The sequence below is a fragment of the Aulostomus chinensis genome, chromosome 2 (assembly GCF_037954235.1).
Source record: "Aulostomus chinensis isolate RoL2024-O1b breed Wild chromosome 2, RoL_Achi_v1.0, whole genome shotgun sequence".
NCBI classification, from domain to species: Eukaryota; Metazoa; Chordata; class Actinopteri; order Syngnathiformes; family Aulostomidae; genus Aulostomus; species Aulostomus chinensis.
Genome location: NC_141321.1, coordinates 22,291,427 through 22,308,656, shown reverse-complemented (window position 1 = coordinate 22,308,656; position 17,230 = coordinate 22,291,427). Strand labels below are relative to the sequence as shown.

Here is a 17,230-nt window from a genome sequence, read left to right as displayed (position 1 = left end):
GCTTTGGACAAAAGCGTCTGCTAAATGAAATTGTAGAATTGTAGAATTTTAATGTTTTCATTTAGTAAGAAATGTAACTTACCCTTTTTCCTCATCACCCTGTCTGGGTTTATTTTGTGATGGTGACTTAAGAAAGGTGTAACTGCAAAATGATGTTCTCCATACGCCTTATGTGTTACATCAAAATGAGTCGGAAGGAGCAGCAGTCAGGGATGGGCATGCTTAATTGATGATCGATCTTTTATATATGTAGGCCTATTTTATGTAGGATATTTATTGTTGTTTTATCGTCAAATTGTTACGGAGAAATAAACCCCGGTTTTATTTCTCCATATCAACCAACCAATTCCATATTATCTCGCTTGATATGCCAATTGCATAATTTAGCAAATTTGCAAGTCCAGGCACTTGTCTGCTATAACCCTCCTCTTGTTCATTTGTTTTCAACTTTTCAATCAGTAAGGATTGGTGGATTATTATATTACATCTTCTGATGTGTGTATTTGTGTATAGTCACATCTGTCGGGGCGCGGTGCCACCAATACGAGAGGAGAGACACCGGGTCCAAGCCTCTGTTCAGCAGGTTTGGTTTTTAGCCCGGAGCCTCCACTCTTCATGTAACAACTTACAAGTCAATTGTTATTACAATTAGTCCCAAGCAGTTTCATGATGGTAAAAATGAAACACAGGCTAAGGTAAATAATCTGCATTTTCTCTTTTCTGCGCTCCTCTGACCAGATGGCGTCCATAGCAGTGTCTTGGCAACAGTCTGTTACAGAAATAACAATAAAACATATACGCATCACATTATGAAAGTGCTTGTGATTTTTTTTGGCTAAAGAGAGGGGGACAGCAGAGCTACTCTGGCAGCCCAGGTGAGCCAGGTGGGGAGTGTAGGCGCGTCCTTTATTTTCTTCTTTTATTTTTATGAAGGGCACCATCCTTACAGGTGAAGCCTAAGCACACAGACGTTCCACTTTTCTGGGTTCTTATTGGATTCAGAAAGAAAACAATCCCATCTTTAATGATAGGTAGGCTATACAGCCTGGTCTACATTCAATAAACTACAGTAGATTAACGTTAGGTCGGAGGGTTTGCCCCCTACCTGTTTATTGACAGGGCTGATACTGACAGAGGATGTAGGCTACATGTGATTGACAGAGGGAGATAGCTTGATTAAAAAAATCCTGTGAAATTATGAAGAAATCTGGATTTATTACCCATTTGTAAACACAGCACTTATCATTCTAAATAGACAAGAATCCAAAACTTTATTAATTCAATTTACCGCACACAGCGCTGAGAGAGAGAGAGAGAGAGAGAGAGAGAGAGAGAGAGAAAGAGAGAGAGAGCTGGTGGGGGGGGGGGGGGGTGAGGATATCCGTGATCGCAGCGTCGAGAGTCAGCATCTGGACCCACGGTCAGTAGGCTATTAGTAGGTAAGAACAACAACAATCAAACAGCAGCAACAACCATTATTCATTGCGTTATTACATTTGTGGGAAGTTATTACAACATTGAAAGTTGAAGATTTTCACTTCCCCACAAACGTAATAAATCTCTACAAACGTAACAGTAATTACATTTGTGGGAAATCGCGTGTTACGTTTGTAGTAGGCAGCGGCTATTACGTTTGTGGAAAATGTATAACGTTTGCAGGATTATTACATTAAAAGCTGCATATTTTTATAACGTTTGTGGTTTATTACGTAAGTGGGCATTATTACATTGGCGGGTGTTACACAACCCCCTCTCTCAATGTCATAGCTTATTTTAGCCGTTAGCATTTAAGATAAGTAACTGGCATAACCCAACAGCTTTGGGCTGACACCTGAGAGCAAGCTGGTTCTTTTACACACTCATTTCGTGGCTACGTGCGTTACTATGTGTTATGTGTTGCTATCCTCAGTAGCAGATTGTAGCGTGGGACAATGGTTACTGCATCGAAGGAGGAAGAGGGCTTGTTTTTGAAAATATTGGCGCTTGCTGACCTAACGTTAGCCATTACCATCCAAGCGAACAAATTTATTTTTACACGACAACCTGTGTGTCTCGTGCGAGAACGCCCATGTTGTAATGAAACGATAGCGAACCGTTATTGACCGAAGGTAAGTCAAAGACGCACGAGGTGTAAAGACAGAGAGGCTGTTTTATCATTCGTAGTTGTGCTAGCTAGGTAGCTTACTGGCGTTAGCTCAGGGTGGCTACCTGATGTGTTCCTGTTGCCTCCAAGTCGGTCATGCCTTTAAAAATGCCACAACAGCGTCTCAAAAAGACATTTCTACAAACAAGTTAAGCAAATACCTCCAAACCGCAACAAGAATATCTCGTATTTTAAAACATATTTAGATTGCATTTGACAGTTATTGTCTCAGTGTATATTGCCGTTTGTAAGCTCTGTCAGCGAAACAAAGGGGCTCGTTTATTTTAATATCAGGGCACTTTGACCTTTTTTAAAGAAAAAAAAACTTTAGCAGTGGAACAGGACAAAAGTGACTTGAATGTATAATGACAGGGTAAAGTATTCAGTTATACACTGCTAAATATTCCATGTACATAATTTTATATCCAGCATGCAGCCTGTGTAATTTTCCTGGAAACAAATCATTCTTAATAAAGAAGCGGGAATTGTTTGGAGTATTTTGTCATTTCTATTTATATCAAATAAGACAAATTATGTCACATTTCACATAACTAATGTTGTAAAAATCAACAAAGATACAAACCATAGTCTACACAACAGACATGAATTTGAGAAAACACAAGTTGTGAAAAAAGTTGACAAAATGTACCCAACCACATAAAACAGTATAAGAGAAGTTGGCTTAGTACTTGTAATTTGCAATGTGATCGACGTTATAAATCGTTTTGTCGTTTGTTTCCAGTTTCTGAAGAGGAGACGTAATGGCAAATAATGTGTGCAGCCACGTTAAGGTGGTGGTTCGAGTGAGACCAACCAATGAGAGGGAGAGGGTTGAAAACAGTCGGAATGTGGTCCAGGTTGTTGATAAACACATGCTCATATTTGACCCCAAGGAAGAGGATAGGTCATGTTTTGGGCCACAAAGACTTCGAAACAGGAACATTAACAAGAAGGCCAACAAAGACCTCAAGTTTGTTTTTGAGCATGTCTTTGGTGAGGACTCCACTCAAGTTGATATCTTTGAGAATACCACTAAAGGAGTGATCGACGGTGTCATGAATGGATTTAACCGCACAGGTAAATATAAGCTGTACACTGGACTGCAACTACAACTACTACAGTATTCAAATAAAAGAAAGTAGGTACATCGGAAATGAAATTCAAAACTTTTACAAGTGGTGTTCATTGTTTGCTTGTTGAAATAAGTATGTAGGTCTCATTAACCTTTCTTTGCTACAGAGCGCATCTTCTTTAGTAATCAAAAAGGCAATACAAAAATCCCATTGGCTTGTGGACGAGAGAACCCATGCTGATGTTAACATCTGGCTTAGCTGACAGAAATATTTGCTCCCTGCAGCTCTCTTCATATTATCAGATATTGAACCCTAACTCTGAATAATAAGATTTTCTACAAATTCTATTCATGATTGAAAACAGAGTGCCACTAAATCCCGCCTACATGAGGGAGAAAATTTTGGCCTTGTGATGGTCTCTTTCTTAACGTCTGCTTGCAAAGACATTACGCTTTCTAGCCCTTTTTCAGCAAATACCCAGCTGTTACTTGACATTTCCTTTACACTTAATCCAAAGCGAGAAGATTGTTGTAGCTCTTGCTTTTGTTGTTGCACAATTTTATATGCATGCTATATTTAACTATACCTTTCAATTATTGTAGTTTCTGCCTATGGTGCAACTGGAGCAGGTAAAACACATACCATGCTAGGCTCACAAGAAGAACCCGGACTCATGTACCACACCATGAAAGAGCTGTTCAAACGCATGGATGATGTCAAGGAGGAGAAAGAGTTTGCTGTCACATTCTCATATCTGGAGGTGAATATTTAAATAAGAGTTTTCCTGGTTTGTTCTGCATTGGTGTGGAAGGACCTGTTCATCAGGGTCTGAGTTTTATTGTCAGACTCATCAGTAATGAAAAGACACTGGATTTATTTTGACATTGCACTTGCAACACCTTTTCTTAATGGCCACATTTAAGACAGTGTAAATAATTTTCTAATTCAAAAAATTAAATGTTTATTGTTTAACTTTTTTCCCTACAAGACCTTATCTAAACAGTACCTTTTCAACTCGGCTGATGTCTTGATAGGGTTGTCATGGATTTGGCTCTTCTCATGACATATCTGCTATTTAACTACAGGTCTACAATGAACAGATCAGGGATTTGTTGGCCAATGCAGGCCCTCTTGCAGTAAGAGAGGACAGTTCTAAAGGAGTGGTTGTCCAGGGCCTCACTCTGCATCAGGTTAGTGGCAATGTGTATTCTACACACTTCTCCACAGGAGTGTTGTCAATACAGTCATTGTTGTGTGTTTTCTAAACCAAGTGAAAAAAATTATGAAGTCCTCAAAATATCATTGTTTCTATGAAGTACTCTAGTATGGTGATTCTTTATAGCTGGGTTAACTGTACAAACATAAACTGCTGTGCTGTAGCTATGGCCTTTTCATATCATCACCCTATTAAAATAAGGGCCTCAGTCATTTTTTGACAAAAATGAGTTTTTGGCCTAAATTATGTCTTGATAATGCTGGCCATCTCTGGTAAAATCGCTTAAATCCTTAGTTGAAAGGGTCATGCTCTTTATGCCCTATAGGACAATGGCCTGTGTCAATAAGGTGACTTACGCCATTTCATTTTTTGCCTAAGTCAACATTTTTGATTCTTTAGGACAGGGGTGTCCAAACTGGTCCAGTAAGGGCCGGTGTGGCTGCAGGTTTTCATTCCAACCAAGCAAAAGCAACACCTGATTCAACTTAAATCAGCTAAGCTGTGTCCACACAGCTCATTTGTTGGATCAGGTGTTGCTTTTGCTTGGTTGGAATGAAAACCTGCAGCCACACCGGCCCTTACTGGACCAGTTTGGACACCCCTGTGAAAGAGAGCAGGAGAGCAGGGCAGAGATAAAGACAGATAATGGAGGAAGACAGATATGCAGAAGGAAAGAGTGGGACAGGGATAAAGAGAGCGATAAAGGGAAGAGACTGATGGACGGACGGGGACGTGAGCAGGTGGAGCTACAGGTGGCAGCTTGAGCCTCTTCAGGTCTGCAGCCTCCTCCAGCAGCACCCGGGATCTGGGAAGCGGGGAGCCCAAAGGCTCCGGAGAAGATGAGTTAGTAATACGTTTGAATATGATTTATGTATGACAAATATAGGAGGACAGAGAAGCCCAGTGCACCATGGGAGATCCCCCAGCAGCCTAAGCCTATAGCAGCATATTTAAGGGCCAGCCTAAGCAGCCCAACTATAAGCCTGATCAGAAAGTAAGGTCTTTAGTCTGCTCTTAAAGGTCGAGAGGGTGTTTGCATCCCGGACCGAAACTGGGAGACTGTTCCACAGGAGGGGAGCCTGATAGCTGAAGGCTCTGGCTCCCATTCTACTTTTAGAAACTCTAGGAACCACAAGTAACCCTGCATCCTGGGTGCGAAGGGTTCAAGCTGGATAATAGGGGACTATGAGCTCTGTCGGGTATGAAGGAGCCTGACTATTGAGGACTTTGTATGTTAGAAGGAGAATTTTGAATTCTATTCTGAATTTGATAGGGAGCCAATGCAGAGAGGCCAGCACAGGAGAGACATGGTCTCTTCCACTAGTTCTCGTCAACACGCGGGCAGCAGCATTTTGGACCAGCTGGAGAGTCTTTAGGGACCTACTGGTGCAGCCTGATAGGAGGGAATTGCAGTAATCCAGCCTGGAAGTGACAAAGGCATGGACTAGTTTTTCTGCATCTTTTTGAGACAGGATGTGTCTGATCTTAGCTATGTTTCGTAAATGAAAGAAAGCAGTCCTGGAAGCAGCTTAATGTGGGAATTAAAGGACAGAGCCTGATCGAAGAGAACTCCTAGGTTCCTTACGGTCGTGTTGGGGGCCAAGGTAATTCCTTCTAGGGTACCTATCTCATGAGATAGGGTGTCTCTAAGATGTTTTGGGCCCAGGACAGTGAGTTAAGTTTTATCAGAGTTTAATAGGAGGAAATTAAGGGTCATCCAAGTTTTTATCTCCTTTAGACAGGCCTCCAGTTTAGTCAGCTGATTTATTTCATGTGGATGCATTGATAAGTACAGCTGTGTGTTGTCAGCATAACAGTGAAAATTAATTGAGTGTTTCCTAATAATGTGACCGAGAGGAAACAGATAAAGGGTGAAGAGGATTGGTCCAAGCACAGAGCCTTGTGGAACAACATAAGTGACTACAGTGGTTTCCGAGGGGTTATCATTAGTTAGTACGAACTGAGATCGACTTAGTAAATATGACCTAAACCAGTTTAGTGCAGTTCCTTGAATGCCAATGACATGTTCCAGTCTCTGTCGAAGGATATGGTGGTCAATGGTATCAAAAGCTGCACTGAGATCTAATAGGACCAGCACAGAGACCGGTCCCTCATCTGATGCTAGTAGGAGGTCATTGGTAACTTTGACGGGTAGGTACTTTAGGTTAGAGTTATTTACTTTTTGAGTTTGCTGTATGAAATTAAAGGACAGTTAATAGTCAGGTTTCAAAAAGTTGTCAAAACTGGATGTTGGAAATGGGTTAAGTTCAATAAAAAACCCAGCAAAGAAGCCCTGGAGAAGTGAGGAAAGGGAATGCTTCCTGACCAGTTTGATTTACCTGACATTTGTTCAATTTAATTTAACTCAGGGTAATTTCAGTTTTGAGTTTGCACTATGGAATGAAAGGGCAGTTTAAGCCAGGTTTAAAGTTGCCTAAGTCACACTAGAATGTTCGAAAATTGGCCTAAGTCACTTTATTCTTTAATTTTACGTAATTGACACACAACGTTCTATATATGTCAACAGTCATCCACTGCCAAGGCCGTTTTGTTTGAAATGATTAATAAATACCATATGCTCTGCATTTGGTTGTGTTTTTTGTGTTTTCCCAAAAACTTGAAATTATGACTTAGGCCATTATTTTAATAGGGTGACGAAATGGGGGCTTTTAGCATGCACACACCAACGGTGCTGATGTTGCCTTTTTCCCCATACAGCCAAAATCTGCAGAGCACATTCTTGAGGCTTTGGATTCTGGCAACCCAAACAGGACTCAGCACCTTACTGATATGAATGCCTAATCTTCCAGGTCTCATGCTGTATTCCAGGTATTCTCATTCGATCTTATTTAAAATGTAAAATAACTGCACTAAAAACACACACTAAACAGTGTCCCAGACCCCCCCAACACCCATGAGGCAACTCGGCCAGACGGCCCGGAGCCGGTTTTCACATACACACCCATTCAAAACCTGGTATTATACTGTTCTTGCTGTCAATGAGCGCGCGCTATATGCGCATAACGTGCATAATCTAATTTCACCCCCTGAACATGCATGAAATTCGCTGAAATTCGGCACAATTGCCTGGTTTGGCTAAACATTCAGTAATAAAAAACAAAAACACCACAAAAATCTATAGCGCCACCTAGGGAGCCACACAAAAAAAAGATAATTTTTTATAATTCATAGCGCTATAACTCCTCACGCTAAAGGGCTCAGGCCCTAACAACGCTGCTTGCAGCTTTAATTTTGCTTGCCCCTTTTGTGAACTTCCTGTCTGTAATAAACAATGTTCACTTTCTCTCAGAGATAAAAATCAGGTGTGGCAGGAGTCAACCTGAATCCTCGTCATGGCCTGCTCGTCTCTCTCTCTCTCTCTCTCTCTCTCTCTCTCTCTCTCTCTGTGTCTCTCTCTCTTTCTCTCTCTGTCTCTCTCTCTGTCTGTCTCTCTCTCTCATCTTTGTTACATACAGTATATGTTGTGTCTGACCTGAATCAGATTTACATCTATTAAAAAAAAAGCAAATTGTTGTGAACAAAGAGAGAAGTCACATGCGTGTGAGCCTCCATCACAAACAAACGTCTCCTCCAGGCTGTATTTGAATCCTTGTGAAAACACACTTTCACACTTTTTTTTTTTTTGTAGTTTTATAAAAGTTAACAAAATCATGTGCTTCAGCAAACAGTTATGAAAGTGGCAGCCCAGGATGCCGCAGACTGCAGTCGATACAGGTTGATTTTGTGAATTATTCCGGTGAATCACTCCTAAGAAAGAAAAAAGAGCTCAGAAAACATCCAAGAACACCCATCTGTCCTGTTTCTTGTTTCGACATCTCAGTGGAGGGTTGATGAAAATATTTCATGACAAAGAAAGCTTGCTTGTTTGCATGGGTGCTGTATTTAGACAAGGTGAAGCTCCACCATTAGAGACTTCCATTGAAATAATTTCCTGGCAAAACAATGGTCATTTGCAGAAAGCACACGCCCCAAAGATGATTTATAACACTCACACTGCACAGTACAACCCCAGCTGGCCTGCTTGTTGGAGCCCAGCCAGTTCTTCGTGTGAAACGATGTGTGTTAACAAGAATTTCTGGAGTTTTTCTGAGTCTTAAGTTTAATGGAATGGACCTGAGAATAAATATTCAGGGGCTTCAAGGCTTTCTGTCTGTTGCGCATATTGGAACAGGAACAAAAACCATGCAATACAATGGTAAATTGTTTAACTTTATAATAGCTGTGATTTCATACACACTGGAAAACTTTTGGCAGTGACAAATTTATATTAGGCCACACTGAAAATAATGGTCACCACTACAATCTATTGTGGGTGAGATGTGTATCTAAAGTCAGTGCCCCCTACCACCAATAACTAATTTGTATGCTGCAGATCTCCTTTTAGACGTCCCAAACCTATCAGACCTTATATAATAAAACCCCAAGGTACTGGAGTTATTGTGCTAGGGAATATTTCCATGAATTAAATAAAAGGTACGGCATTGTAAAAGTTTCATTCCCTTTTCCGCTGTTTTTTGGTTCACCTTTTCCGTCCTCTGCTACAGCTTCAGTCAAATTATTTCATATCCAATTCTCACCTGCTTGCCATCGTTTCTGAGGCTCTAAAAGGAAATGAAATATGCATTTATTTCCTGTTATTTTTGCTACTTTTTTCCCCCTTCCTCTCTTTCCTTCCTCACGACCTCCACAGTGATTCCTCCCACTCTTCTGAGCATCCACTGTCCTCCCGGACATTAAATGTTATTCCAATAATGCAAGGAGGATCGGGACTATACTGCAGACACTGTAAATTTCTTACGTTGGCACCATGGAAGAGGAACTCTGGGCCAAAGGAACACTCATAAATAACCCACACTGTTTCCACCCTTTCAGCAAGTCTGCAACATGTCAGACTTGATGACTACACTGAGTCACAGAGATCATCCCAGTCACAAACAGGTATAGAATCTACCTAAGGTACTGCCGCACTTACATAAAAGCACTGAGTGGCCATGTGGTGAGAGGAGTTAATCGGTGGAACATCAAGCACCATCAGTCTCAGCTGACAGCTCTGACTCTGCCAGGCTAAAAATGGCCTGTTCGACACGCAGTGCACTTTAGTAACTGAGAACATTGGAAGGAGTCTCTTTCCAACCAATACTGGTTACTAATTCTCTTTTGCTTCGTGATCAATGTGGCGTGTTGAACTGTGGCATATACAGCAGTATGGAATATTGATTAAATTAGCCACCGGGATGTGAGTGAGGTTGGTGGGTGTTTCAGTTTGTCCTCCAGGTGCTGGATGGGGCTCTGGGATGATCAGCCAGTCAAAACTCAAGCAAGATTTTCTCAGCGGATGGGGGAAATTATCAACAGTCTGGAAAAGGTCTTAAACAATACTTTAATTCCAGTCTGGAATAACATCAAGTTTAAAACAAACAAACAAACAAACAAACAAACAAACAAAACATTTTTCAGGGTTACATAAGATTTTAGATACAACTACAAGTGAAAACAGGCTTGAGAGAAGTATGCAAAAGTGTGAGTAGTGGGAGTCTTCAGCTTCACTTGATTGAATGATTTGAACCAAGCAGGAAAATATGTGAATGGACAAACACCAGGGGTTGTGGTGGCTCAGATGAACGAGGGAGCAGGGAGGAGTGACTGATAAGGCAGGTTTGATAATATATTCAGAGATTGTTGAGCTGTATACTAATTTGTTGGGCGTGATATTTTTTAGGTTGTTACATCAAATCAATGCCAGACATCCCTCCCCTGTGACCTTACGGGTAAACCAGTATTAATTAGCTATCTGGTTCACAAGCCATAATGGAGAGTCCAGTGTGTCAATCTTTGTAAGTGAATAAGTGCACACTAGGGTGAGGGGAGGACTTACAATCAGCAGCAAATGGTGAAGATGACCTTCAGCAATGACAACATTTCAGCCTAGTCTAGTGATACCAGAGATATCAGAGCCCTCTGCCTCGTGAGAGCAGACGATAACAAACCAACAACATGTCTTACTAATATTGATGCTCAGAACCTGAAATCAAAAGGGGTGGATTTCACAGAATCCTCTGGGAAGTCGCCTGCAAAATCTATTTGGAAGAGTGCACGCATCCAGGGGACTGGATGAAGCACCTGTCTGTCATCGTCTATCATGGGCCAACTTCAGTGAAACAGATAAACAAAGTGACACGGAAGCAGAAGCCAGTCAATAGAAGACCACGAGTCTCCAGGGACATCCTTTGTTCTTCCTTCACAGGAGGATGCTATAGCCGACCTCTTCAGTTGTTTTGAACCAACACCCTCTCCTCACCATCGTAACACCTAAACCACATATCTATCTGAAGGATGCTTCAGGACACAAGCACATAACTCATCCTGACAAGATGCTCTCTCCAGAGGTTTTGTGATCTGGTGAAATCCAGCCTCACAAGGCAGCCGTTGTCCTCCACATATCACTTTTTAACATGGATGGATGGATCAATCATTGTTGTGGATTTGAAACAATGAAAATGTTTCACCAAAAAAACCATCAACCAACTTTGAATGTCTCTTCGATGACTGCAGCCAGGCCGTCCTACGATGCACATGCTGCTCGTTGAACAGATTTATTGACCTAACTTAATGCGGCCCCTAAAGACTTCAGACTAGTTCTGCAATGCAGGGATTTTTTAAACTATAAACTGTCTCTACCCTCTTCTAGCAACAAAAGCTCTGTGATTTTCCTCAGTCTCCATGAGTGAGGATTTAGAGACTAACCAGCGAGTCTTGTTGAAGCCCCAAGGGTCTCGTCAGCATGTCTGAAACAGTAGCCAGAGATGCCAGCCTGTCTCTCTCTGTGTGTCCATGTCGGCTCAGTGAGGTGACCTTATCGCCACCCATCTCTCCCTCCTCCCTGCTGTCAACCCTGCAGGGGTGCCATGGGTAGTTTGTCACAAGGACTGATGTCATCGTTTTCCACCCCCATCCTCATCTCCAAATAAAAACCCCGTCTGCTGTTTAGGAGAAGGGTGTGCACGTGAGTGATTCAGCAAAACGTGACTTCTGTCAGTATATGTTAGTCAGCTTATTAGCCTCCGTCTCTGCACACAGATGTGGCGGCCATATGAGATGCATCCAGCATGAAGCGGCGCTCATGCATGAACATGAATGCACTGTGAGTTTATATTCCTCCATCTCCCTGTGAGATGATCAGTGGCTGGTGGCTATCCCGGCAGCCGAAAATAAAGCATGGCCCGTTGCCCTCAGATGCAGCCCGCTGACCACAAGTCTCATGAAATAGTGATGCTGCTGCACTCTCACACACTTCTCTGTCTGGCCTATGTCTCTAAGCACACTCTCATGTCTCTCTGGCTCTCTCCCTCAGAAAATGGCGGGTCACATGGAGTAAAAGTGTGACTTGATGTGCGGTAGACTTTCTTTGCCAGTGACCTTTTAGCTCTCATACAACTCACCTGTTTGTAGGTATGCTTTTAGTTCTGTCTCTTCCATTTGACTGAAGGTCAATGACCTCCCATAAAATACTTACTATCTCCATCCATCCATCCATCCATCCATTGTCTTCCGCTTATTCCTACATTAAGGGTCGCAAGGGGGCAGGAGCCTATCCCAGCGTCAACGGGCGAGAGGCAGGGTACACCCTGGACAGGTCGCCAGTCCATCGCAGCTTACTATCTCCCAGTTTTTTAAAATCCCTTTTACAAATTTTGTGGTAAATTCAGTTCTTTATTCAGCATTCTATATTGGTGTTTGCTTTTATTTCAAACTTTTTTTGCTGTCCAGTTAAAGATGCATCATATACTGACGTTTTGATTAAAAATAATTTGGAAAAGATCTAATATTAGAATTTCTGTCAGGTCCATTCACGTCAAGAAACACAAGAGATGATAATGAGCTTGATTTGTTTATTACAGTACAAATTGGCGGTATGGCTCTGTTCAGAGGAGTCCCCTGATAATTTTTCATGAGCACCATGAAACAGGGGACCAGCAGCGTGAGGGAAGGTTCTCCCAGTTTAAGACTGGAAGAGCAAACATACCCCTGTGAACAGAGCAGCAACATGACATGGAACGAACTTTGCCATGTATACACGACAAGGTGGAGCTGGGGAGGTGGAGGGTAGCAAGTTGCGACTGTACAGCATATAGCAGCAGCAGCAGATGACAGCGGGCAGAGCAACATAGCCAGAAGCTAGCAGAGCGGTAGTTGAGGCTGGGTGACATTTAAGTTGAGAGGGGCCAATCAGAAGCGAGGAATTTGATCAGCTGATGCGGCGCAGCTGTAGATCAGCTGATTGATCAGTTTGATTGATGGACGGGAAAGCCAATAGCGCTTGACTACCACGGCCTGACAGAACTAACGCTGACGCTCGATTATTTTTTCTCTTAATGTAAAAACTTAGCCCACAGCATGAAAATACAATTCAATATACATTCCCTCCAGCCAGGAAATAGTTGTTCTGTTGTTGATCAGTAAATAAAACTGCATTCCGTCTTCTGTCTTCACGTGTGCTCTAAGGGTTGTTTTCCTAAGCACGTGCACTCTTGTTTTGGAAGATGTATTTTTATGTGATATTCTTTACGCATGTGTGCGCCGAGACTCTGCATATGGAGGCTCCTACTCCTAAGGTCGGTTTATTCTACATTGGGTCAGACAGATGGGCTCTTCCTTAATATTCATGAGGAGGGAACTATCTGATTGGGTTAAAGTGAGGGAAGTGCTTCTGGATTGGGTTATATTACGTCTTAACATCCAATCAGGAAGCCTTTTCCTTATGAATATTTTTGAGCCATTCCTTCTGATTCAAGCCAACCAGCAAGCAACGAGGGTTGTAATTTACTCTCTGCTGCCCTCATGTGTGTAAAGATGTTACAGCAATGGTAGTAGCACAACCTGCATCTTTATAAAGTAATTCATTGGGGACTTCACTTTCTGAGTATTTTAGCCTTTAGAACAGCTACATTTCTGCTAATATTATAAAGCTACATTTGCTCTTGAACAAAACAAACTTATCACACTCTGAACTCTCAACTGCAACCTCAGGTTTTGTTGACGCCCCATTGAAAGCTTGTTGTCTTCTTGCTCACAACCATCAAAATGTGTCTCATCAGACCAGGTTAGCGGATCAAAGAGGACAAAGGCCAGAACGTGTGCAAGCGGGGTTCCCCCTCCCACACACACACACACACACGTGCGCATGTGCACACACACATCTCTTGGGCCTAGTCATCAAGTCATCAGAAACAGCATCGCTGTCCCCATCTGCCTGGTGGACTGTACTCTCACACACCATCTGCTTCCTCCTATTTGTGTGTGAGGGTGTGCACATTGTGATCATCATCAGCAGTGAGTGTGGCAGCCTTGGTTTTCGAGTACAGGCTTTTTTCTCACCAGGTGAGCGACTCTCGTTTGCTTTTATCTCTTCAAAGACTCCACTGTTGCCATAGTGACCTACTATTCTATCGTAGTTGTGACATCCATCTTTCCAATGATGTAACAGGTGGATTGATGGTCAGACCAGGAGATTATGGTCATTTTCTAACTTGATAAAGCACTATGGATGTTATTACAAATTCTCAATTCATCACAGCAGCTGTCAAATACAGCAGACGTTCACATGCCAGGTTTTGGCGGGAGATAAGTGAAAGGCTTATGATTTTGGCGCCACTGTGCGAGCATGTGTGTAACGAATGATAGAGAGCGGCTCTTAAGTGTCCTCTGCTCAGTGTTGTTTCAGCTGGGCAGCCTCAGGGACAGCAGGGAGAGATCCAGAGCTTTCAGCAACACACACAAGAGACAAACAGTCAATCTAAATCATAACCAACATGCCATGCCTACTAATGCAGATGCAAGATAACAAGTCCTGCTAATATATAACAGGCACCAGTAATTATTAGCTTGTGACTGTAGTTGAGCTATGCGCCTCGTTCATCACTGTCATCACCCAATCATGAAGCACTGCAGCCCCAAGGACCTCATTCAATCCCAAAACATCAGCAAGATCTTTAGGCATCAAAGGAGACCAAAGACTTGTCCTAATGAGAGTCTGCTTAAACTGGTGGAATTAAGATTAAGGTTGATATCAATTAGTTAGGGATAGGGTTAGGATTAGGGCTTGAATCTAAGCCAATGGAATGTCCGAGCAAGGATAGTGTGAACTCTTAGTTATGGACTTTGACTTTTGAATTCTTTAGTTTGTAGTGAGCTCTCTAGTGTTTCAGGTCTTATTCTTGTTGTGTTTCTTGTTTTCTTTAGTGTGCATGTGTTTTAGTTTGTTCTCGTCCTGTTTTATTTTATAACTAATCCCTTCCGTATCTCCGTCCGCTTCATATTTCCTGTCTTGGTCTGTCTCCCGCCTTTTTCTAAAGACTCACCTGTGTCTTGTCAGTTAGTCGGTCCTTGTCAGTCACAGCCCTGCTCCTTGTTTCTCTGACCCAATCAGCTCCTTCCTTGCCCTCATGTCCTCCCAACTGTTTCTTCTTGTGTCATTTGGAGAGTTTGTACTTTAGTTTGGTTGTCTGCTCTCGTCCTGTTCTTGTTATCAAGTCTGGCTGACTCCCAGTTTACTTTCTTATTTTTAGTTTGCCAAATAGCTTTTTTTAAATTTCTTTCTTTCATTGTTCGCTGTATTTGGGTCCTGCTTACCTCACATCCCTGACAGATCACTGCATAATCCTCTGTGTGTGTGTGTGTGTGTGTGTGTGTGTGTGTTTGTGTGTGTGTGTGTGTGTGTTTGTGTTCTCATCTGGTTTTACCTGCAGATAAAGGGACAGATGGCAATGTTTTACTTTTGAACATCTGTTAACAAGACAGTATTGGTCTGTTTTATTTAAGAGTGTAAATTTAAAACAAATGTATGAGAGCCAATTTCTTTTGCCGCTCAGAGGTCAAACAGAAGGCTGTGCCTGTAATGGGATACTTGATATAAATATTGCAACTGAGTTTGTCTGAGGCAATCTGTCAGAGGACTGCAAATATGCTTATCGTTCCTGAGTTAACAAAGGATAACAAATAGGCACCTGACTGGCATAAATGTAGAAAAATAATAAAAACAGAATATCTTTTCTATTGCAAACTCTGGCCAGGAGAGGTGCACTGTCATTACCATTTTCTCAAATCACATTTGTAAACTGAAAGAAACATCGAGGTCTTGTGAATGGGGGCCCTCGTGTGGTCTGGCTTTCATTTGCATCTTTTAAAAGATTTACCTTGATTTGATTTAGAGCTTTACTCGTCCAAGCAGATAAATGTGTGAGCGGACGGGATTGTGTACAGTACGTAGAGCAAACCAAGCGTGGCTCCTGTAGTTGTTAACAAAGTTAGTACAACAACAAAAAAATACAAAGATACAAAATACAAGATAATATAAGTTCTAAAACTGGTAGATAAGTGTTATTATTCATAAATAAGAGAAGAAAATGAGATGAAGGGCTGACCATAACATGCCACATGCCTCCTGCACATTACACACTTTTGCTCTGAAACTGCAATACAAATAAATAAGGTTACTAATGGATAGAAGTACAGTGGCTTTTTTTCTGGCACGCAAAAACCTCTCTGACCCTCTTTCGAGGCTCAGAGCTTTGACCCTCAGACCCCCTTTTGACCCAAGCCCTCAGATTTGGCACTGCACTTCCTCTGGACAGCACAGCAAATTTGGCTTTGAATGGATCAAATTGTTGTTCAGTGAATCAGATATAGATATCCAATCAGATCTAATCAGAGATTTCTTGAAATATATATATATATATATATATATATATATATATATACTGTATATCTATAAAAGAGTGTAAGATAAAATTGCGTTAAGATAAAGTTGAGATAGATAGAGTTGTCTGAATTTGTGTGAGTGTGTGTAGTACATCCTGTGTTTTGTGCATGTGTGTGTGTGTGTGTGTGTGTGTGTGTGTGTGTGTTGTACTTCGTTTCTTTCTCTTCAGGCCTAGTGTATGAAAGTGAATGGTCTTGTTTATTAGTCCATATGTATGCGTTGAAACGTATGGGAGCATGTGCATGTACTGTTTTAGGCCCATGGATATTTCTAGTTTTATTATGTACATTTTGCTTTATTTAATAGTTAAACTTTGAGCATGAATATAAATAAAATCCACTTTATTCAAATTGTGGAAAATATCCAAATTCCCCAATGTTTCAGAATTCGAGTTTAGTGAAAGTTCACGCTCTTGGACTCACGGTGGCAGCAGAGTAGCATTGGTGGGCTTTTCTAAAAGCGCAGGAGGAGATTTTACGGGGGAAATAAAATGTAACCTCATCCCCTGAGCCTTTGAGGAGACTAGTAAAATGGCTGTTTAAAAATGCTCTCTTTTGCTTCCCCTACCCTCTCCCCACTGCATCCCCCACACTCCCTTGCTCTCTTTCGGGGAGGGATTGTGAGGACAGCTGCCTATTAACAAGCGTCTGAGAGAGAGATGTGTTGAAGTGAGGCCAGCTCAGCTCTCAATCTGAAGAATGTGTTGGCATATACAAGGGGCGCCTCTCAAATGGGACTTTAATTTATTTACAAAAAAGCCAGAACGATCGTAAAAACAGACCTCACCTTTAGGTAATAGGGGCTGGAAAATAACATCCTTTAACCCAAGAATTAGCCTTTTATGGGGGTTTTATTTCAATGCATTTTGCACATTGAACAGGAAGATAGCATGTTCTTCTGCACTGTGTGTGCGCGTGTGTGTGTGCGCCTGCATGCATGCTCGGCTATGTGTGTCAGATGGTGGAGGTGGGCTGCGAATGAGCCTTTGATGTATTCTGCCAAGTTTCCCTGCGGACAGC

General features: G+C 41.9%; 1 protein-coding gene across 2 annotated transcripts in view; it reads left to right on the top strand.

Annotated features, from left to right (window-relative positions):
• Positions 1-1,416: 1,416 nt before the first annotated feature.
• LOC147269454 (kinesin-like protein KIF18A) overlaps positions 1,417-17,230 on the top strand; it is a 27,651-nt gene continuing 11,837 nt past the window's right edge. Inside the window, exons 1-5 of one of the 2 annotated variants that reach the window (XM_086194889.1) lie at positions 1,417-1,439; positions 2,886-3,220; positions 3,819-3,976; positions 4,302-4,406; positions 7,151-7,261. In XM_086194889.1, the coding sequence (XP_086051015.1) occupies positions 2,905-3,220; positions 3,819-3,976; positions 4,302-4,406; positions 7,151-7,234 (663 nt within the window). In that variant the 5' untranslated portion in view covers positions 1,417-1,439; positions 2,886-2,904 and the 3' untranslated portion in view covers positions 7,235-7,261. Of the gene's footprint in view, positions 1,440-2,885; positions 3,221-3,818; positions 3,977-4,301; positions 4,407-7,150; positions 7,557-17,230 lie in introns of those variants that run through there. The other variant, XM_086194880.1, reaches the window with a different exon arrangement.